The 23,688-nt window shown below is 53.1% G+C and overlaps 3 protein-coding genes across 3 annotated transcripts; 1 reads left to right on the top strand and 2 right to left on the bottom strand.

The window, feature by feature from the left end:
- Positions 1 to 6,396: 6,396 nt before the first annotated feature.
- On the bottom strand, positions 6,397 to 7,928 carry BDP81DRAFT_458996 (uncharacterized protein; the record flags this gene model as incomplete). Its single annotated transcript, XM_060593492.1, has 2 exons — positions 6,397 to 6,778; positions 6,877 to 7,928. The coding sequence occupies 2 exons, from the start codon at positions 7,926 to 7,928 to the stop codon at positions 6,397 to 6,399; spliced, it is 1,434 nt and encodes a 477-aa protein (XP_060448165.1).
- A 2,651-nt stretch (positions 7,929 to 10,579) lies between these two features.
- On the top strand, positions 10,580 to 11,183 carry BDP81DRAFT_421299 (uncharacterized protein). Its single transcript, XM_060589907.1, has one exon. It carries the CDS (start codon positions 10,590 to 10,592, stop codon positions 10,980 to 10,982), a length of 393 nt encoding a protein of 130 aa, XP_060448164.1. The 5' UTR covers positions 10,580 to 10,589; the 3' UTR covers positions 10,983 to 11,183.
- A 7,887-nt stretch (positions 11,184 to 19,070) lies between these two features.
- Positions 19,071 to 19,965, bottom strand: BDP81DRAFT_179432 (uncharacterized protein). Its single transcript, XM_060582258.1, has one exon. It carries the CDS (start codon positions 19,765 to 19,767, stop codon positions 19,291 to 19,293), a length of 477 nt encoding a protein of 158 aa, XP_060448163.1. The 5' UTR covers positions 19,768 to 19,965; the 3' UTR covers positions 19,071 to 19,290.
- Between the last annotated feature and the right edge of the window lie 3,723 nt (positions 19,966 to 23,688).

The raw sequence follows: 23,688 nt of genomic DNA, 5'->3' as shown, positions 1-23,688 counted from the left end.
TGAGACTTGATCTTGAACTGAAGCATTTTAGTGCAAATGGTGTCCCAATTACAGTCACAAGTATAAGAAAGATATGGATACATCCTTGTGAGAGACTCGAGAGTCGTCGTTCCCGGGAAACGGATCATCTTCTGAACGCAAACACAATACTTTCCTATCGCCGTCAGCTCAACTCATAACCTGCTTTCTTTTGCCGCTGATCATTCTGGCTTATCGAGTCCTCTATGATTACAGGCATTGTAGAAACTTGAGGGCTCGTTGTATTCTTCCGTGTACTTCAGTTATGAAATCTTGCACAGCAGTCGGCCACGTAAGAGTTATCAGTGTACTTGCGAACGGTCACCCGGTTGTTATACACAGTCAACATCTAGCAACTAATCATAATCCATATCAACCAAGGTGAAAGACCCTGGCCCCTTCTGCCCCGGATTGGAAGTTTGCTTAGATTCTAGGTTGACAATAGCTGCTTAGAGCGGCCCACGCTTCGAAGGCATCTCTTCACATATTTGCACTCTAGGTACAGCATCATGAAAGTTTCTTTCAGGTTAATCTTGTAATTAGACCCTACAACAACTTCGAGCTTCTGCCTGGAAAGGCGCTCTTTTGGCCATCGGTCAGTCGCGGTCAGTCGCACCACAAGCCACATCAGCCCAAGGGATGGACTAAAAAACATTGGACGTGGTTCTCACAGTCCCACCCTTCATGAACTGGCAGCTTGGAAGTAGCAAGCCGAAGTGTGTTGCTGGACTCGGTAACTGAAACCGGTAACAGTGAAGCCTATCAGGCCTTATAGCTTTCATGGTTATGCCTATGTGCAACGTGCAGTCTTCAACCCGTATCGCAAGTGAACCATGTGGTCCCGGGCGTAAGAGGAACATGTCTAAACAGTTGTCACTGTCTCTGTACGGTAGACTTCCTAGCTAAGCAATAAGCTGCAGGCAAGTTCACCATGAATCGCCTGCCGGACCTCCTTCGTCACCCACCACTACGAAGACATCAAACACATCAAAAGGTATCAAAAACATACAACACCAGGTATTCGCTGGTCGTCACCGACCCAACTACTAATCCGGCCCTCATTGGCTTATCTATGGGAGAGCGGAAGGGATCCCGAGTTTTCCAATGGGTATGGTCGTATGTGGCAGGAGGTGAAGCACAAGTTGACTATATTTCACAATAGCGCCGCAACCACACATCGTGACTTTTGCCAGGATTTGATGAGCGCTTTCTCTCGAGGTGCTATTCATTTGTTTCTATCATGTGTTACCCTACTTTTAAGATGCAGTTTGAATTTGTAGCTCAGAAGAGTCACTCTGCCTCATCAGCTTAGGCCGATCGTGACCTACACCACGTCTCTGGACGGGTATTACGCCTGTTTCTGCCAAACTTTAGAAAGGGGCAGTCTGGAATGAAGGCTTTTCCGATGACAAGTAAGCTCAGAAAAGTGAGTTGTCTTGGGGGGATTACTTCTTGTCTATATCACTTTTTCCATGACGTCCGAGGTTATTAGAGAGTCCTGGATAATGGGGCAATGGCCCGGCCGACCATGGGCATGGGTCACAAAAGTCACGAAGAAATGAGGACGCTACTAATACATGGACGGGAGACGCTTCAACGAGACAATGGTATGAGTTAGAATGCCGTGATGTGCGGGTTTGCAACGTAGCTGGTAAATCACCCAGATACTTGGCGTCTCGCGTGACTTACACTTGAACAGCCGCCGCGTGACCCTTGATCACACTAAACAAGACACCAGACAAGCAGCGGTCGAGATGAGAAGTAGCCGAATCTTCATCGTTTCCACATAATATCAAGGCATGCTCCAGTACATTGCATACTGCTTCAAGAATAACCACTTCGAATCCTCCGGTTGCCGATATGCCATTGTCTCCCCGGGGCCTGAAACCCCTCCCATGTCTAGTGAACGATGTCACCTCAGTGTCCCAGACGACGAAGCAGCAATCTCGTCCAACAACCATCGATTCATTCAAAATGTAAATGTCCGCAAATGAGTTCCAAGCAATATCGAAACCCAAACCGGTAGCGGTCGTCCTACCTAGTTCCACGTGCCCCCCCCCCCCCCCCCCCCCCAAGGATGGAAGAGGCGTTTTCGTATACCGGCACTGCCCCTTGCTTCCCCGATCTGGTGCTGGTATGTACTCAGATCTTGCAAGTTTCACTGGCACTGGGGTAGCATCTCATGATCTTAAAAAACCGGAATTCCGTCGTTGAAATCCTTGATGAGATGCATTGTCCGATTTTCGATAAGGGAAAAGATCAGCGAGCATCCACCTCCAAGACTCCAACGTGGAAGAGGCATAACCCCACCTTGTCCCCGACATCAAGTTTTTGTACCGTCTCAACAAACGTGTGCGTGGCTTCCTGAATCCTGACAGGTCGGTAAAACTTGCAAAGTTGCATTCGACGGATGATTTTTCACAAACGGTTCCATGAAAGGCCGTTGGTCGCTTGGCGGGTAGTACCACTATCTTAACCGTCCATGGTCCCTGCATGGTGGTCCCAAGTGATGCGTCAATGAATGAGGCTTCACCATCGAAGGTCGGGATTAAGATAGATGATGGGCGCCACTGCGATTTTGAACAAATGACGAACTTCAAATGAGAATGTAGCAAGGCAACTTTGTCGTGATTGTTCGGACCAAGGCACCGCAGGAACTGGTTGGCAAACATACGCTGAACTGAGTCAAGAACGCCTGAGACGTTACAGCGGATGGCATTGAATCGAGTCATTTCCATTTGAACCAAGTTATGGTTTTCAAGACATCAACTGGTGGATTAATGTGCCATTTGAGCAACATGCTCGCGTCTTACATCGCGACACAGCAAACACACCTTTGCTAAGCGCCAACATAACAGACGCCCGAAGCGCACAGGCAGTAAGCCCAACCCTCTTGTCGATTCTTTTGCAAAGACCAAAAAAAAAGACACGGACGCCGGCCGGCACTGGATTTCTCAACACGGCCCCCCCGGTCCCGCGGCTCCCCCGCCTGAACATACCCCCCCACTACACTGCGAACCCACATCCGTGCACGCCGCGCCATCATCCCCGGCCGGCTTAGGACAGCCCTATATGTGGCGGATCATTAAGATGAACCTCACCTACCTATCCGTACGAATGCCCGTTTCTGTCTCTCCCTCCTGGAATAGCCGAGAAATACACTTTGGGGTCAGGCAGTCAAGCCAAGCCGAAGCTGATTCGACGCCGAACGAAGCGATAACGGCCCCGCGTGCTTCGTGCTGAACTAGCAGTCTAGTAACAAGTTTCGCCTGCCCATCCCGTTCCTATCCCGGGACCTCCAATCTTCATCTTGTCACGGTTTCGCGTTCGTACCACCGCCGTCCGCGTTCATTTCTAGACGTACGTATTCGTATGTCCCTCGGTTTATTGGCTATCCATAGGAACCTGTTCACCGGTATTGTACGGATTAGGTACAGACAAACAAGCATTTGGGAAGCTACACCCCCTTTCAGCTCCGCCGTGCCCACGCCTGCATGTTGTACGAATATCGTTTTACCCCCTTACCTTACGTTCAACAAACAATACCGCAAATACCTCACTCGACCCCAAGCGCAAAGCAGAAAATGTCCAAAGGCGAGACGGACACAGCCAAGGGGGGGGCAACCCATAGCTACAAGAATTGTCCATCCCAATCATACCCAATACCCATTCGTACACTCGTAAACCAGGTAGTACCGCCAGGGACCGGTCAGTTTCCCAATCAGGAAACCACGCCCATCACCCCCATCCTGCACCCGGTCTGTCAGGTAAGTAGGTTAGCACGTTAGGTACTCACGTCAAAACGCCTCAAAGGTCTCGAACATTGGAAATCCAAAACAAATGCCCACATTCCTCCCCACGCAGACGCAGTGACGAATGGAGATCCATCTGACAGGTCAAATGCAAAGTTCGAGAGTAAAGACAAAACCGAACGAAACGAAGCTACGGACAATTAATTAGACTTGCGTCAAAGTCAGGGCTGGCGGGCCATTCTTTCGAAAAAGTCTTGTAGTGCCCGATACGGAGTAGCTAGCTAGCATCCTGTCATGCTGGTTCCTGCCGCCCCCCCTCCCCTCCATCCGGGACGGAACACATGGAATGGAAGCGAAATACCTGCCATCGTTTCGGGTTGAATCAGAATCGGGACCTGTCCTGTGCAAAATCTCTTGCCCCGCCCAGGTTGTGTGTGCCTTCCACTGTTAGCTCCCCCGCGCGTGCGCATTGCTCCTGACAACAGTCTCTTTATTGCATCATTGCTTCCACGTCGAGAGAACGGCAAACCCAAAGAAGCACACAGCTAGCTTTCCCGTTCGCGAGTACCTAAGTGCAGATAGGTACTGATTCAACAAGAAACCGCTGGATCAACCAATGTCAACGAACGCGGTTGAGACGCCCAGAGGCACACTCACCCAGTCACCCGGTTCCAAGACGCACTGTCCCCAACCCGATCCGCGCCCGCGCGCAAAAAAAAAAAAAAGAAAAAAAAGAAGGAAAAACCCCCCCAAGCCAACAAAAACCAAACCAATCGTCCAATGATCCAATCCCACCTATGTTCGCCCAGATATGAACTTGAAGAAATCTCGCGCTCATACCACTGACCAGGCTTAGGCTTGCGTCGAGAGCGTGCACCTTGACCTTGACCAGATCGGGTAAGGGGAAGCTAGGCACAAAGCCCACCCCCAACGCAACCAACAGTTGTGGAAAAGAAGGGAGCAAAACTCTCTCATTACCGACGTTCGACGCAACCTCGAGGTCCGGGCACCCGGCACGGGGGGGGGGGGGGGGGGGCATTGCCCGACGAGCGGAAGGGCGGCGGCGGCGGACGGGGCTCTCACCCGGCAGTTAGACCCCACCGGGCGAAAAGGGCGGGCCATGATTACCCATTACCACTGAGGGAAAAAAAAAGAAGACAGACGCCCAGGCCTCAGGGACCAAGGAAGAGAGAGAAAAAAGAAAAAGAAAAAGAAAAAGCCAAGATTCTCCACTCCTCATCTCCATCGCCGAGGGGATGCTAATCTCCCGCCCCGAGCTTAATCCAGCTTTGCTATACCATCGTCATCCCTTCTCAGCGTTAGTGTAGCTACTTTCCCACCCAACTCTTGAAGTTTGCCGCGCGCCGGTGTCGAACCCAGTTACCTAGTAGCCTTGCACGCCTAGGCACCTAGGTAATGCAACGTCCGAAGTTGGTGAGTGACTTTTTTCATCACACACACTCTCTCTTTTCCTTTCCCATTGTCCTAGTCTTTGGCCATTTCCGGCCGGCAAGGGGGGGTCAAGCCACGAGATGGCGAGCGAGAGAGAGAGAGAGAGAGAGAGAGAGGAGGGGTAGTAGAATAACTCGGTGCAGAGCGTCATCTAGTTACCCTGGTTCCCGGCCCCCTTCCCAAATCACCCCTCTGGGCCTCCCACACCCCCAACGCGCAATAATCAAACAAGCGAGATAAGGAATCAATCTCCAAGGGGTTGAAACACGTCTATCCGTCTCTGCAAAAATGCGTCTTGTCTTGTTTTTTTGTCTTTTCTGCAGGGTATCATGATACATGTAAGATTGCCCAAAAGAAGCCAGCCCTAGATTTCAAGAAGCCAACAAGAGTGAAGATATTGCCAAAGTCCACCCTTCCATTTCGAGAAAACTTGTCCAAATCGAGAAGTTGAAAAAAATAACTCCAACCTGAGTCTTAATGCTCTCACCAATCCCCCTTGGTGAGTCTCACCTCGCAGGTGGATTTTGGCCGGCCGTTGATGATTTCACCACACCCGACAGCTATAGGTACACCCAAACAAAATATGCAGTGGTGACAGTACCATACACATCAAAACACCAGGTGTGGTAAGAAAGAGAAGCAGAAAATTTGAATCCATGATAAAACCCGAGGCTCGTCTGCTGTGGATGTACCCGCCCCCGCCTGAAAGAAGAAGAAAAAGAATCGAAAGAAGTGAAGTAGTGCCGTGACCCGTGCATGCCTTTTGAAGAAGTGAAGAATGCGCGCCTCCAGTTCCAGAACATCTGGAAATGCGTCAAGCTGCGAGGAGAAATCCATGCCTCTCTCTCTGTGAAATCGAAATCATCGACGGCAATCCGAAGCCGCCGTCGAATGCTCTCCCTGCCTATCGTTCCCGACGCTGTTTCCAGTTACGAGGGTTGAAAGGGCCGAGAGTCGTGGCCGAAGAATAACGTGGCGGAATGAATCCAATAGAAGCGAAAAATTCGGAAGAAAATGTCGTACTCATGCATCTCGTTTCGCGAAATTTCGCCGTGATGGTATGTATGGCTGAAACAAGTCGTAAAATTGGCCCGAGCCAAATTTCAATCAGTGCTGCCTGTCGCATGGCTGCTGATCCTGCGACCCCCACGCGTCCGTCTCGTCCGTCCACCCCTCACAACGGGGATCGTCGTCGTTCCTCGCCCTGCCCTTGATAAGCCTCCGTTGGCGTCGGTCCGTACTGAGCTGCATGCGATGGTTCTTCTGACAACAGGGATGATACCGAATGTCCACCAACACTCCTCGGTGCCTGTTGCTGTTGCTGTTGCTGAGCAGATGCCGAACTGGCGATACCGTATTCCGGGGCCGTGCTGAAGCTTGCGACTTGCGGAGACATGCCTCGAGGCGTCCCGAAACTCTCACCTCGGCCACGACCCGTCGGCCTATACGACGAAAGATCGCTGCGTTGTCGTGTATGACCCCGTCTTCGCCCCGGCGGGGGATTCTCAAGCGTTGATCCACCGTGGAAAGGAGGCGATCGCAAGCGTTGATGTTGACTTGGCGGTGGAGGGGCTGGCTGCGGGCCTGTGGCCTTGCGCTTGTTCCTAGGAGACTCCCCTAACGGCCACACCAGCCAAGGTTAGCCTAAAGCGACTCTCTCTTTCTTTTGGTTTTGCTGGACGCACCGGAGGGTGTCGCAGGCTGAGTAGAGCCACCTCCGGCTTGGGATGTCGGCGGGTGCCAGTGGTGAAAGTAGATGGACGGGCTCGGCTGGGCCTCTTGTTGAGACTGCGCAGACTGCGCGGCTGCGTGCTGGTGGCTCTGCAGTGCCGACGGGCCTGGTGGTCCAGAATGGGGGACGTTCGTGTTGAGGCTGGGCAAATTGCTAGATCCGAGTGGCCGGGACACCGAGCCGGTTGAGGACAGAGTCGTTGCCCTTCCCCGCTGGGGAGAGCCTGGGTAGGCGGGGAATCCGTGAGGTCCGGGGGCGGAGCTCGGCGTCGAAGGAACGCCTGCATATTGACCATAGGGCTGGGACTGAGAATTGCGGCGATGCTCGGGTGACAAAGGACCTTGGGAAGGAAGTAGCTGGGGGTGCTGAGGCTGTCCCTGCTGGGCGAGGAACTGCTGTGCCCACTCCAGGGCGGCAGGAGGAACACCGCCTCCCATTCCAGCAAAGACAAGAGGAACAATGGGCGGGGGGATTCCGCCGCTCAGCGAGGTTCGCAGCATGTCGGCCTCGATGCGCCGTTGCTCTAGACGCAAAGTCTCTTGCCTCGTCTTCTCTTCCTCCTGTCTCCTGCGCTCTTCCTCGGTCTTCGCTGCCAGCCAGCTCCTCATGGAATCCTCGGCGCCTTGCCACTGCGGCGGCGGACCGGGCAGCTGGCCCATCAGATGGCCATGGCTAGATTGAGCTTGGCCGATGGATTGGGGGGCGGGAGGAGGTGGCGGAGGAGGAGCCGAGCTTGGGTGAGGCGGCTGAGGCGGCAAAGTCATGGCCGCCGGGGGAGGCAGGCCACGATGATGTGCCGACATATGCTGGCCAGCTGGACTGTGGCTACGGGGAATGGACGGCAGCAGCTTGTGCGAAGGGTGGTCTTGATAAGCCAAGGGAGGCGAGGGTCGAGATGTCGAGGGCGGAGTAGGTAGGTCATGGACGGACTTGTAGCCGTAGTGTGTTGGCTGCTTGACTGTGAGCATGGTCATGTATACTCATGTGCTCCAGGTGTTTTTAAAAGTTGTTGAAGGTGAAATCAGACAACATGGGTGGCTGATTTTGTTTCTGGGGTTTGATGTGTGTTTTTCGGGTGGTTGTTGTTATTGTTGATGTTGTTGTGTATGGAATCGTGTCGTGTCGAATCAAGAAAGTGAAGCTCAAGCTCAAGCTGCTGGTGAAGAAGAAGAAGAAGGCAGCGAGCAGTGGTTGAAGAAAGCGAGACAAAGGGGAGTTTGAAGGAAGGTCAAGAAGTGGAAAAGTGAGGAAAAAAGCTGCTGGCTGGCCAGTCAAGATGGGTGGAAGGAAGACAGGTGAAGAAAGGTTGAAGAAAAAACCCGAGGCGAGAGGTGAGGTAAGGTAAGGTAAAAGGTAGGAAAGAACAAATGGAGGTATGGGGGGTGCAGGTGGTGGAAATAACCTTTTTTACAGGCGCGAAGCTGGAAGGGCGGCCAGCTCCAAGTTGGGAAAGAGACTTGGGTTGGGACTGGAAGGGAAGGGGACAGACACTACAGACACCGCACACCACCGTAAGGTACGGACGGAGTACGGAGTTACACGCCTGCGGCCTGTGGCCTGCCCTGGACACCTCTCTTTCCATTCCGCATTTCACGCCCGAGAGGGGGGTACGTATCTTTCTCAGACTCTGACCCAGCAGCATCAGCGGCGCCAGCAGTAGCAGCCAGCAGCAGCAGCAGTAGTAGTATCCGTAGGCCAGCAGCTTCTACTCCGTACCTAAGGTATCCTTACGGAGTCGTCTAAGGCACGGAGTTACCTCACTTTCCTTTCCCAAAGGACGAGAGGGACCCAGAGACCCAGACCCGGTCCCCAGGGCCTAGAGAGAGAATGAGAGGCAACTCCGTGCCCAACTGGGACTAGTAAGGCACGGCAACTTGCAAGGAACAGAACTAGCTAGCAGCGATGCCGTTGTACGGAGTACGGATAGGTGTGTACGAATACTGGGCATGGAAAGTGAAGAGGGAAAGGCGAGCCAAGGTCAAGGAAGGAAAGGTATCCCATACCGTGGCACGCGTGGGCTCTTTCGTCCTTTCGCCCTCCTCCTCCTCGTCTCTCAGATACCTGACCTTACCTCATCACACTCACAGTCCTTTACTGTGTCCATCCGTATCGGGATTCGTAGTACAAAGTACAAATCAAGGGCGGGGCGTACGGTGATGAAGCCAACTCCACGAACGGGCCCGGCCTCATTTAGGCATGGAGACGTTTTTAGTGCCAACGACGTAAGGCAAGATTGGGAAGGGCTGAGAGTGTCGTTCCTGGGTTGCCACAGCAAGCAAGGCTGGTGGAGGAACAACTCGCATCGTGAAGTCCATGTACAGATACTCGAGGATACTCGACGCGGAATCACAGTCGAGGCCAACACAGAACTTGATACTGACCCCCAACATCCCTTTCCTCAACCTACCTACCTGTATCGTAGATCGCCGGAGCCTCGAAACCTTCATGACAAGGTATGGTGTGAATCAAAGCGCCAGGTGCTGACGATGTGCCGATGCATCGCTGGAGCAGTAATAGGAGCCGAGGCGTAACTGTGGGTATTGTAATATGTGGTTTCTGGGAGGAGGATGGATCATGGACATGGAGGGGGGCAGGCAGGCAGGCATTGAACGGCTTCTGTTCTTTGGGAACCCGCGGGCCCACGAGCGGGAAGAGTGACGGGGGTGTGTCCTGTAAAAGTACGGTGCGCAAGTGTCTGTATATGGAAATCTGCAATGTGTGTGTACGTAGTATGTGTGTGTGTGTGTGTGTGTGTGTGTAGGTTCCTCTCTACAAAGTACACCACGAAATAGTCCTCCGTGTGTGCGTGTGTCTGCCTCCCTCTTTCGTTATTTCGCCATTTCCCTTTCCCATGGAACCCCGGCCGGGGGTGCAGGTGCGGATACTGATGCAGATGCAGATGCTGGATGGAGACGCGGGAAAGGAGATGAACCACTCCAGCAAGGCCCGACTGATTCGACGAGGCGTGCAGGATCATAGTGTGGAAGTCAATCCAGGTCCATCCAAGACCGTCGAGGTCCTAGGTATTCGTACTCAGGAGACACTCAGGGAGTCTCCAGCTTTTCCTGGCAAATTTGAATCGCAAGCACCATCCACAAAGTAATAAGTGCGGATAGTAAGAGAAAGCAAAGCACAGAGAGAGGCATAGGAGTCTGGGAGATGGCCCGGCCGTTTACGGATAGTTCAGGATAAGGCTCGGTGCGGAATGGATGGTGGTCAAGGTGCGTTGCCCGTGGTGGAGAATGACAGTGAGCCTGGTTTATTTCATTTACAACCAGCGCGTATCAGAAGAGATGACACATGGAGGGGGATGAGCACAGGGGGGTGCGCGTTGTTTGTGTCCAAGCCCAGCCCAGTCCAGTCCGCGGTCCCAACCCACAGATCAAGTGGCGCGAGGGGGTGTCTGCACGCCCACGCCCACATGGACTCTTCTCCCACTCCCAAAAACTCAGCAAGGGCCAAGAGGGGGGTGGTGATGGGGATGAAAGGGGGGGTGTAAACCCGGGAACTGTGGCGAAGGCGGCTAGTCAGCATTGGGCCAAGATGGAGAAATCCCACACTGGCGTAGAATCAGACTTCAAGATGAACTGACGGCCACTGGAGGCGAACGAGGAATGAGGAATGAGGAACGAGGGATGTGGATGTGGATGTGGATGTGGGTGTGCTGTCTGTGGATGCTAGATGCTAGAGGGCCAGGATGCCGGATGATGGGTGCTGCAGCAAAGACAGTTGGAAATCAGAAGTTGGGGGCGAGAAGTGATGTAAGAAATCTACCGATCCCTCTCCCAGAACCAGAAAAGGCTGCATGGTGGTTGGGCTGGGAGTCGCCATTGTCATTGTCAAGGACGGCGACGTCTTCGGACTGGCTTTTGCCTTTTTCCAGTCAACATGCTGTTGTATCCATGCTTTCTGTGCCAGTATCGGTGCGGCTTTCGTGCTACAGTCAGCTAGAAGTAGAAGCATCAACCCATCCACCACCACAACTCTACTGTACTGTGACCCAACACCTATGGCTTGTGTATCCATGAACCGTAACCGCATACCCACAGTATCCGTACTAGGTTATAATACGAGCTAAAGAGCAAGAGCGGGGTCTTGGACTGCGGTATCAGTAGAAGCGAGACGAGAACAGGAGGAGACCAGTCTTCGGTGGCAAGGCGCAAGCCACCCTCACTGACAGAATACGCACGACACGCAAGACAATGCATGAGCAGCGCTGCGTATGACCGTCAAGGGGGGCTGGCAAGCCGGCTCAAGTGAGGGTAGGGCAGGACAAGCCGGGACGTGAGAATGTCGGACCTTGGCCTTGATATCGACGTCCATTTGCTGGACGTTGACGCTGCCAACGCCGATGAGGCTGTCGCAAGTATTCCCTCCTCCATCTGCGCAAGGTGTTTCTTGCTTGCATCGCACACAGTCATCTTTGTCCCCTGGTCCGTCGATAATTCTCCGCGCCCTCAAGCTTGGCATGCAGCTTTGTGACCTGATTATGTATAGAGACTCCGCCAGGAGCTGCCGTCGGTGGGGGTAAGCATTGTAGCTTCGCCTAGCTTCCCAAAGTGGGTAGGTGATTGAGGGGTGTCGTCGTCGGGAAACTGTGTGCGCGTGCGCGTGCCGCCGTGTTCTATGTAAATGCAGTTCAACATCCGTAGCCAGCAGGGATAGCCTGGTACGCATCTTTGAGGCAGTAGACAAATGCAGAAGTGTGTGAGCAGAGTTCGACCAGAGGCGCAGGGTCGATCCTGATGATTAGTTAACGACACCATCACCTGGAGACAGAAGGAAAGAAAGAGGAGAAGCAGCAAGAGCATGGGAAAATAGACAGAGACAACATGATTGATAGTAAGAAAATCGGGGACAGTGTACGTTCTCAAAGGTTGATATCAACCGCCGTTGCCTTGGCCCGTAGGTACTCAAGGCTCAAGTTAACTCTGCAAACTGATTTCCGACTTTTGGATTCCCAAGCTCGATACGTACACGGGCGAGATGGAGCTGGGCGGGGTTGTAGCCGCAGAACGGCTGAGAAGGCGAATTCGCTCGCAAACCTATCTGTTCAGAGAGGCTGATTGGATGCTCTCGCTGCAGACGCGAATGGGACGCGATGCAGTCTCGTGCTGAAGCAGGCAAGAACAAGGATACGTCTCCTGGCCGTGCTGATGTTTTGCCTAGCCCCTCTTGTCTCGTCTGGTGGTTTACTGGTGCGTATCCGTACATGAAAGCCGCCTCGCGGAGGAACTATAATGCGTTTCGAGGTTCCTCGGATGATATGTACGATTTACTAAGCTTCTCTTGTCTTCACTTAGCAGCTGCTCACAGACCTCGTCCACTGGTTATCGGACTAGATAGTATTGTTGGATTCAACAAGGTCGGCCAAGTATACGTACTTAGACTACTGAAAGCAAGTTAAGTGATGGATGGGATGTCAAGCCCAAGAGTCAGGTCTTGAGTTCGCCGTAGAGCGCTTACTCCAACACTTGCCTTTCCGCGTCTGCCTCATACAATCATCATCCTTGACCGTGGCAGTAAAGATTTTGGCCCAAGGAAAACAATGAGGTATTGGTACTGTAGCCTTGAGTAAACAGACTCGAGCTCTGCAGCAGCGCAACAAGTTGGAGTGGGGTTGGCTGTTCGTAGTCAAAGTGGGATTCAAAAGAGGCCAGCCACAGTTATTGATGGTTCAGGAATCAGCGGAGAGCTGGAGAAGAGGGTGTCAAGGTGCCATATGGGGGTGTGTGGGGTTTTTCGTTTGACGAGGTATTAAAAAATGGGCTGTCGTTGTTGGTGTGAGAGGAGGCCACCGAGGCCAAGGGAACGAAGAAGCTGGGAATGGGTGTTCGTAGTTGGCAGAAAGAGAACGGGACGGGGTGCCTTACACGCCTCAGCGAAGTACGTAATTGGTGAAGACGTACCGACTACTCAAGGGGCGGGCGGCGTGTGCGTCCGAAGGATTCTGGATGCTCGGGAGATACCTGGACACGTTACATCGGTACGTACCTAAGGCTGTGCGCCATCTCTCTCCTGCCATAGCTTACATAGCAGTTTACCTTGCCGTGCTTACCTCAAGGTATCTTGCTGCGAATGCGAGCAGTAGGCAAGTGCATTGGGGTAAACCCGTGAAAACTGCCTTGTAGATGTTGGATGGGAAAGAATGGCCCGACTCAAGAAATCCCGTGTAGTCTAAGGTAGCAACAGGACTGTACGAACGCTCTCTCTCCTTTCGGGTGATGAGCAATTGCTTGTGAAATCAGCATTGAGCCACATGTTTGTCTGACGTTGATTTTCAACCAACCTGTCAGCTGAACACAATGCTAGGCGTTCTGTACCGTAAGCTTATGAGATGAGCCCAACGTCATTGTTTGTAGGCATTCGAAGATACGGTAATGTCCATGCATGGCAGGTCATCTAGTTGGGCTAGCCGTGTGACAATTGTAACGCGTAAGTGTGCGGTCAGCCATATACCTTCGAAGTCGAGCTGATGTAGAGATAGCGCCCAGCAAGCAAGCCATTTTGTGTTGAGTACGTCCTCTCAATCAGGCAATTTGCCGGCACAATACTCCAGATTCCAGGGGTGTGGCTGATGACCGGGTATTCAGTCAAGATAAAGGCGAGACCCGATGTAGAAATCGAGAAACCAAGTCTTTCAGTGGGCGCTTCCGGAAGCCTATCGATGGAGGTCGATTTCGAGAGCCAGGCTCTTACTCTGCCGGATAAGGTGTCATGGAGAGACCCCAACTTTGAAAGATCCTCCCCTTCATCCATGGTTTAGCTTGGTGGTGGCGGGAAGCCTGCCTGGCTCAACGGCGCCTGGTCGCAGCTGTTTGATGCAGTTCTTGTCTCGTCTGCCGCCCGCCGGCGCTCGTCTCATCCTCGGTAGTCTGCGGCAGGCAAGGAAGCGTCTCCTCCTCCACCTCTGTGCAGCATTGCCTCAATTAAGCCAGGCGCGTCTTGCTACATGGCTTTGAAAGGGGGCACGGTGCCGGGGGTGGGCAAGTCCGCCATCGCATTGTCTACATCCAAAGGAGGCAGAAGACGTATGTGCGTACGGATAGGTAGTCGTGGCTAATTAGTTTTGACGCTGGTTCGCCTCCGACAGGGAACTGGCCGGAAAGGGAATGGTGGTCGAATGCATCGAGAACCGAGAGGAGATTGCAAGCGTTCTGAGCGCGGTCCACAATAGCAACTGTGCGCAGATGAAGCCAAAGTCATCAACCTAGACTGCCCAACGGCCAACGCATCGTGATCGGGGAACGTCCGGCTAGGCAGCGAAATGATGAGCCGCAGTCTGCGCCTTGTCGAATATGTGCGGTGGGAGTGCTATTTTGACGGCCAAAGTAGGCTGATAGCTCAGTTCCCCCCGTTCTCAGAACTGTAGTCGGTGATGGCGAGATTGAAGCGAGCTTAGCGTTGTGCAGCCGTCCTCTCAGTCCTGCCGCTCAAGCGAGGTGAACTCGGCGCCAAGAAGATATGGCATCAGTCTCGTAGAAGCCTATCATGGGGTTCGATGTGGAAGAGGTGATAGGTGGTCGGTTTGAAGTTATTGCAGTTCATTCGATTCCGTTCTGCGCACTATCAACATGAGATGCACGATTCGATATGGTGTTTGCGAGAGGAGGCAGCAGCGTCAACTGTTGATCTCATGAGCGAACACCCGTCTCCGGAAACTATCCTGGGCTTGAGCGATGTGATTTGTTCACCAAGAGACTCCTTGAAAGGTCATTGCTAGCTGTCATTCTGACAACCACATGTGGATTTGTCGATCAGCACCGCCAAAGAGGTCACGCCGACAGGCCCATCCCGGATTTCCAGGCTAATTGCGCATGCTGCTTCAACTCAACTCACTACATAAGTTCAGACTTCAGAGGCGAAAGAAGTTTCCGTCTTGTGATTGGATGCTTCTTCCAGCCAACAGCGGCGCAGTTGCCAGAATAGGATCTGAACTCTTTTCTGAAGTATCTCGTTACGCAGCATGGAGGGAGGCGGTGGCGGCCAAGTTTTCGGAGCATTCGTACATGTAGGAGCACGCGGTGCTCTGTGACTTTCTACATCATGGCCTATGCTCAGTTGTACGGAACAGCTCGTTCGACTGTGGCTGGCTTCCATTGCCGTATAAATAGCCTTTCACGTTGCACTGTGTATGAATGAGGGCGTTCTCGCCATGAGCGTTACACCGTTTTGGTGGACTCGACACGAGAATCAGATAATGATGAGTCGCAATGTACAGCGGCTGAAGGCAGACAAGAAACACGAAAAGAGTCGAGTCTGTTGAAAATGGCCGTTACGTTGTGGTTATGTTGACTTTTTTCTTTTTGGTGGTGGTGGTGGTGGTGGTAATCCTTTTGGTGTCTTTGGAGTCTGGGCTAGAGGACTGGGCTAGACCGAAATCTGGAATCCAGATTCTCGACTTTGGACCCAGCAAATCTCTTTGCACTTGCAAATGCGATGGCGCCCGGACGATCCCAGATCGCCTTCCATCGAATGTTGACCAATCAACAAGGGCGGGACTTTCCCCTCTGAGAAGTTTGTGGCAGGAGCGGTTCCGTCCCTCGATTGGCTCTAGGCTTCTTTTGGATTGCGATGGAGCTCAGTCTGCATGACCGTGCAGTACGTAGCGGTACGTACACTACGGAGTACAAAGTACCCCCCCCCCCCCCCCCCCCCCCCCCCGCATGGGTGTGAGAACGGCAGGGGCCCATGCGTGGATGTATCCCGCGTGCCCGCTCCTTCTTCACAACCACGACGTTTCCTGGAAACTCCACCCCTGCTCACCCACCCAGTCGGAATGAGCTCCCAAGGAAAGACATTGGGCAGCTAAGAAGGTGCGGAGCTACAGGGCAGGAAAACCCTTGTCATGGCTGTAAATCTGAAACACGGTGACGAGGAAACAGGGGTCATCCTTTTTATCCACGTTGACCACCACTGCCTACGAATACGCAGTCACGGAGTGCAGTCACCACCTACCACTGCTCTTGCTATGACCACCACCACCACCACCACCACTAAGCAGGAGCGGGAAAAGGAAGGAGGGTGCGCGAAAAACAGAACAAAATCAAAATTGACGCTCAATTTTGTGAGTGATGCAGTCAATACAGATATCACTTGCCGCTGATGGTAGCAACTCCAAGACCGTTTCCCGGAATTGCACAAGGCACTCAGACTCGGCAAGACCACCTCGGAATCGTTCAACCCGGCAGCCGTGACCTGGAACCCTTGCCGCTTCCTCGAGCTTCTATCTCATTACACCTAACCAACCTAGCTACGACCCTCACCCAACCTCTTTCAGTCGTCCAAGCATCCTGCAAAGCATCTGCCCACTAATAATCAAACCTACATCTTTGTTGCCAGGGCCGCTGTCTGTTACGGACGTACGCATTTATCGAGTTGTGCCACTCAGACGGAGACCGTCAACGCTCACAAACGCCCTCTATTGCTGTAAATGGCCTCGGACGACCTTGACTCGACGTGACGGACAAGTGCCACATTGCCACAGTCTACAGCCTACCGATACTTCTTCTTTCCCTTGTCCGAGGCCAGACCAGACTGAAGCTCTTCAGGACGTGCATGACAAGCTTCGAGCAACGCCACGGATCTCAACACTAATCATGCGGCTCTGGGGCACTTGACTTCAACTTTGGGCTTGTGGCTCGATCCAACAATTCGGCTCCAACTATATCACCAGCTCAGTTGCGCTACATATGGACAGGAGTGCACTCTGCGCCCACCGCTACTTTAGCCACCATCACTTGGAGGTCCATCCTTTCGCCTGTTCCGGCCACGACAAAGCCAAGTTCTCGATGGTGCATTTGCAGTACCGCCAAAAGCGGCATCGTGGCTCCCGCAAGATGGTTTCTCAACCTTATCCGGGACTTGGGCGGCGGTCTTGCACTTCTACCTCTTCCACGACGGAACACCGAGGCATGGCCGTTGCCCCCCATCCTCAGGGCCGGATAACGCCACATCCCTGACCGTTCAATTCATCCGCCCGCTGCAGGAATCCCCAAATCACAATCTCCCCAATGCCGTCAGCCCTGGACCCGTCAGACCCCGCCAAGCCAGTGCTGGACATACCCAGACGTCCTCAGCCTTCCACTGTCCAATTTTGTGGCGGTTTCACCTCACCCATCTAAGGTGCCGACGAGGGAGTTAGCACTCTGGAGTCTGGGAGGCTCTTTTCCTCAGATGTGGACGTTAGGCACTACCAAGCACTAGTATACTACCATGGAGTGCTGAATTGGAAATCTGCCATGCTGTGCATCGACAGCCTGACATCACATACTTGCGAAAGGGCACGAAAGGACTCTAGATCCCTCCTCTAACCGAACCGGAAGAACTGTTGGTCACCGCTTCCAAGAGACCTGCTCAGTTACCACCACCCAAGAACACTACTACAGACTTGGCTGCAATGAGTTTGGATTCGCGGACTTCCGGAGAGAATTGCATGGTAAAACTGTCTGCCCGCTACGGCTAGCCCATGTTCCGCTTGACGAGGGAGCATCTGATTCGGCATGTGACGATTCGCAATGTAGGAAAGCTCCTTTGCAATCCGTGTCGATGCTCATCAACTGGACATGCATAGCGCATTCCTCAGCTGCAACCGACAATCTGCTTGGCTTCGCCTAGCCGAAGGCAATGTCTACGAAGTAAAAAATTGGTGAGTATGCCTACGGATACACTACAGGTCCTGCAGCCTGCGGGGTCTAGCATTGCTGGTCAGGTTCAAGGCAAGGCCCTGACCCAGCTCAATTCCCGCCGTCAAGACTGGCCTGGCATCGGCCTCGTCTCCTCTAGCGATTTCAGCACCTCGGCCTCGGTGTGGTCATACCGAACAGGCATTTTCTGTAAAGAATCAGCTCGGATGATGGCCAGCTCAAGATAGCTAATGTTCAAGCTAGCTCGGCACACCTGGCAGAAAAAAGGCACGATCGTCAAAGTTGGGCCAGCCATATGTGGCATGCATGTGCTTTGCACGCGTTCCGCGGCGCATGCTGCTCGTGCTTTTGCTACGCTGATCCTCCACGAAGCTTGCCCTAAAGATCTGCGTGGGAGAGGGGGAAGGGGCCGGGTTATCGGCGGAACGCGATCGATGGGCTAGGGAGGAGGAGACGGGGACGGATAACGAGCATCAACCAGCCGTGCAAGGCCCACGAGCGACACCGCGACACTGCGACACTGACACCCACACCCACACCACTCGAGTCTCGACTGCCATCGCTACGCGCCAAGTCCCGCTCCTTCGGCTCGTTGGAGCTCGCGCAACTGTCCTACATGCCTAAAAAGATCTGTTGACCGAGCTGATCTGCGATGAGGCTGCATGAAGATCCTTGGACAACGTGATTAGCGAAGTGGAAGAGTACGCTCAACCAAGCTCAAACTCCGGAAACGCGGCTTTTTCAGCGCAGCCTACGGATAGACATGAGAAAAGAAGACACATCTGTGTGATGATCATCGCACGGGAGTCTTGCTCTAATTCTTCTCATCCGAAGACTCTGTTTGTGGCCCACGAAAACGTCGTTGTCTTCACGACCCTCGCGAGTCTCGACCGCAGTCTCGAGCCACTTGTTCCTCGAGCTTTGCGCCAAAGTCGATCCTTGAACCAGAGGCTGGGTTGAATTATGCAGGCAGCTAACAACTTTGCCGCTACGAGCGGCGCGGGACTAGCTTCTCTGGCCTGTAACATTCTCGTGCCAAAATCATGGTTCGACAAGCACGTTTGCCCGTCAAAGGGCGCATCAGCGGACTAGTCTGGAGGCGTGCGTGGTTGACAGATGTCGCCCCAAGCCAACAACGACACGGGACGCTATTTCAGTGTTCTCTGAGACACGATCGCCCTCTTTTTTCTCATGGGACGGCCCTGGGTGCCTCGCAGGCGACTGTAGGCCAAGTTCTGGCAGACCAGTGACTGCCTTTTCTGTGCGAACTCGAGCTTCGTGTGCTAATGTCGTTGTCTCGAAGGGTTCTGGCCACCTGTTCCCGAGTTGACGCTAACTCATGGAGAATTCTGGGTCATTGAGGTACTGGAACTACGAATACCTCTTCGTCATCTCCTGTGTGAAGAACCATGGCTGACCTGCTCGTGGATTACAAAGAGATTGGAGGGCAAAGCGTCGCCAGGTTTTCCCTTCCGATACCCCTTCCGTTCTCCAGAACGCCAGTGTGGACGGGGACAAGGATCCTCTCAGCCGGCTCTCTGCCACTATGTTGATTGGATCGAAGTTTCGATGATAGAGGTGAAGCTCGACTGATTGCGGCACTGGGCTCGCTAGCTTTTGTCACAAGTTTATTAGGTGGGGAAAGTCAGTCCGCTTGCCCTCTCATCCAAGCCATCTCATGCATCTCGTCTCATCTCTTTCTGCTAGAGTCGACGATGATGCTAGGGAATGGCCTGTGACGCTCTGGCCGATTTGGGACCCTGTCCTCTCGAGTATCCCTACCGTTCCATTTCGAGACGACTAGACACTCGAAGCATAAGGTCGTCGTCCGAAATGCTCTTCGACGATGCTTATAAGGCTTGTGTCGAAGATAAATGAGGGTAGCGAGGGATACTACCCTGCCACGCCTCGGAACCTCGGAAAAGGAGATTGTCCCGCACGTCATGGTAATTCCCTGTTCCCACCGTCTCTTACCAGGCGTGCCAGGGGAGCTGGGCCAGTGTCCATAGACAGGTCCAGGCCAGACTCGACAGAGCTCGCCTAAACGTACGGATACAGAGTACGGATACAATAACCTCATCCTGTCGTGAAGTGGGGGATGCACAAGCAAGGAGAGGACATGCAAGTGTTCCTTGCAGATGCGGGCTGAACGGCAAGATGGTCGCATCCAATTTGCAAGGCGCAACACCTTGTTTCCCTCTCTTTTCTAGGGCTCGTAGGTTTCATCTCATCTACAACGGAGAACTCAGCACACATCGGCCGACTATGCGAGGGCGTTTGCTGAAGCATGTCAGCGCTCGCTTGTCAGATTAGGCCAAGATCCTGACTGAGTCTAGAGTTCACAGCACGTCATTCACACGAGTCTATCCCGTTTTGCGATGGACGTCCCAAGGGCAGTGTGCAGGGAGGGCGGCCATTGTGAGGAGTTTGAATTCGGCCAGACACAAGTCCAGGGCATCAGCGCCCTACCGAGACAACGGCAGGGCTAGTCAGTGCCACTTGGCCATGCGGACGTTCCCCGCCGAGACGAGGCCTTTTGTCCTTTCCAGCTAGCGTCCCGATATGGAAATGATCTTTGAGGGGTTGCATCTCAAAAGCTCACTGTGGCCAAACCCGTTTTTCAACGTGCCAACCTCCATAGTCCCAAAACCCCCCCAAATCCACGGATACTACATCCGGCGAGTCACTGCGGGAAATAACGACAGGCCAGCCGCTAACCGGCCAGGGAGCCGGGACTGGCACCGAGTGCCCAGAGGCATGGGGTGCCCCTAATCCCGCAATGCGTCTTCTCGCCATGTTCTTGGGCAGTCGAATCCCTACCCATGCCCACTGTTGTACCTGAGAGGATGAGGCTTGAGGCTTGAGTTGAAGCCCATCCGCATCGGAGGTTTAACCTCCAAAGGCGAAACAATGTTTGCCTCCCGTCTCACCGGCTCGCGTCTGCCGTGCACGCCGTGTCCGCCGGGGGAGGTTCTTTACCATTCCCCACCTTTGAAGAGAAAAACAGACGATGATGTTACGCGGATAAAAGGGTGGGGGGCCGCAGGCACGGGGACGGAGTCAGCAGGACGCATCGCGGAAGAGGGGACGGGTGAACGGCGACGCGAGGACTGGACAGGCGGAGAATGGCGAGGCAGACACCACTTCTAATTCTGCCAGTGGTCCCCCCACAGCCGCGGGAGATTGAAGCCGCGCTGGGCAAGCGGAGAGGCGGAAATCATCACAATTACAGTAAGCAGAGAAGAACCCAAGCAGGGTACGGTCACCGGTGCTGCCCTTGAGTCTTGAAACGGTTCGGTACGAAATGGTAATCAGGCGTGTCTCTCTCTCCAGAAAGCCTTCCCGCCCTTTTCGCCCTGGCCTTTCCCTTTTCCCCACCGCCAGGGAGATGAGAAATAAAGCGGTTCTCGATGGACCGCGGGGCGAGCTTGGCATTAAGCAGAAGGAAAGGAAGCAAGCCCAGAAGGAGCTCTAGAAGGAAAAGCAAAACCCTCATCCATCAAAGGGTATTTCCTAGGGTTCGGTCTCTTCGCCATTGCTGAGTATTTTGCTCCATCCGGCTTTCCCTCCCTTCATGAGTCGGACCCTCTTCATACTTTCGGCATTTCCTCACCTCGGCGTGGGCATCCACATTGGAGGCAGGGCTCGTGGTCTTGGAGGCTAGGAGCAAGGACTCGGGACGTCTAAGTTGAGCGTCGTGTTCCCAACGCTCCGACGACTTTGACAAAAGTTGTCTCGAAATATTCGGCGTGGCAGGCTGATGTTCTGCCCACCAACCCCACATCTCATTTGTCTTGTAATTCATCCCCCCTCGGTACTGTTGTTTACCCCCCCATCCTTCGTCTTCAATCTCAAAATGGAGATTCTGAGTTTGAACTCTGAAAGTTGAGATGAATGGGAAATGTCCATCACGAAATCATCATCAAGGAGAGATCATGCCTGCTTGGCTATCAATCAAGTATGGACGACGATGGGCTCGGCGGGAATAAGAAGAGCTTTGATAAGCTCGCAGAGACGTGAGGGGGCGTGAACTCTGTTGGTCCAAATATGGGATGATCCTGTGATCTGAGCTGCTGCATTAATAACGTGGACCAGAGGAAACTTTTGGATTACTTACTGCCTCTTGATTTCTTTCGCCCATCTTGGGTGTAAGGACATTGCTTGATCCGGAACAGTAGAGTTTGTGATGGAACATGGGACGGAAACCGTCTACCGAACTTGTTTTTCCCAGTCCGATCACATTTTCTTGTTCGACTGCGGAAAACTAGTGCGAGTTTGGACTGTGTTGCCTTTTTTCATTCGACTGCCAAGTGTCTAAAATTGAATGGAGCTCCCCCTCTATCTCATCTCTCCATCTCCAAGTGGGATGATGCCTCTGCCTGTAATGTGCGTTTCATGGGGGGATTCGTATTTGCTTTCTGGAACTTTGGGAACTAAAGCATGCGGAAACGGGCGAGCACGACGAATCAGGCAAGAGGCAGAGCAAAGAGGGACAATGAAATGAGGACGAAAAAAAAAAAAAGTTTCATCATCGAATCTCCAGCCCAGCCACACAACGGCGAGGCAGATTTTCTCCCTTGGTTCTTGCAAAAATGTGCATCCCATTTCGGGTTTCCCAACATCTCAGAGAGGAAGGGGAGATATGGAAAGAGAAAGAAGGAAGGAAGAGCGAAGCTCCACTCTGAGCATTCATCTTTTACCTTGCGGCGGCTTCGTTGCCGCAATCCGGATTACGAGTAAGTGTTTTTTTTTTTGGCCCAAGTTGGTCAGTGATGGATTCTGGCGTAATCTCTTTTCTCTCTCTCTGCGAGTCCGTATCTCTTCCCTTTTCGCGTTGCGTGTGATAATATCCCCATCAGTGGGAACAGTCTCATTCTTTCATTCTCTTCTACTGCGTGAGCTATGTGAAGCTTCTCTCTTTCGGACAAAACGTGAAACCATGGCGGGGTGACAGGTGTAGTTGACCCTTCTTACCAAAGGAAAATGAGGCCATTTTGCGAGTCGTTCTTGTTAAAGCTGATGACGATGGACATTCTTCTTCATCTATGATAAACCCTCTTTATTTCTTTCGCATTTCTTACCCCGTATTGTGGCCCCCATCCCATCTAATTGAGCTTTTTCCTCACGCCCACACGCACACGCCCCCCTTCCCCAATCACTCCCTCATCATCCACATCCACACACACACACACACACACACATATACAAGGCTAATCTGGAGTTCCGAGGGACCGAAACCCTGGTGATTCAATTTAGATATCCTTGTCGAGCTGGTGAGAATCAAAATGCGGTGATACAAAAGTCACGAGTGCCTTGCCTGTCGTGCCTGTTCAGGGTTCTTTTTCGTTGGCTGAATGCTGAATGCAAGTTCGGATCGGGCGAGGGAGAGTATATTAGATCACGAAATGGTCCTCACGAGATCCCAAATGTGGACTTAACCAGGCATCCCAGGAAACAAAGAACGAAAGAAGCAGGCCAACATGCCGGGGCGCGGTTCCACCTCTAGGTCCCGATCCCATCCCATCCCTCCTTCGTGTTTCCTTCCATTTGGAGATTTCCAAAACGGCCCCCAAAAGAGTCGCACCTTTTCCCCTCCCCTTCCCCTCCCCCCCCCTCCCCCGGCCTTCCCGGCAGAGGGTGACGAGCATGAATAAGATGAACTATATCGTCCTCTCACCGCCGGCCGGCCGGCCGGCAGGTCTCCCCCAGGTTCGTGTCCAATTTGAAGGCCATGTAAGTAAGATGAGAGGTCGGCGATGAACGGCGGTGGGAGTTGTGGGCGAGGGAACAAGGCGCAGGAAACGCGTAGACCCTGGTTCCCCTTGTTGCCTTTTCCCCAGTCTCTTTGCCCGTGGCAGTGCCTCTTTCGTAGATGAATAACACGAAGTCATGGTTAGAAACCTGTGATAGGTAAGGTAGGAGAATGGTCATGCTAAGGGAAGAGGGGGGTGGAGGGATGCCGTACCCGGCCTCTCTCCTCTCCTCGAGCAGTCCTGCATTTTCTCCTTGGTCGAGTTTATTGGAAAATAAAGGGAATCTGGACATGTTTTGACTCAACGATGGCGCGATACCCGTTCGGCAGTCGGAT

The sequence above is a fragment of the Colletotrichum phormii genome (genome assembly GCF_030913505.1).
Source record: "Colletotrichum phormii strain CBS 102054 chromosome Unknown BDP81scaffold_5, whole genome shotgun sequence".
NCBI classification, from domain to species: Eukaryota; Fungi; Ascomycota; class Sordariomycetes; order Glomerellales; family Glomerellaceae; genus Colletotrichum; species Colletotrichum phormii.
This window is presented reverse-complemented; position numbering and strand designations above follow the sequence as displayed.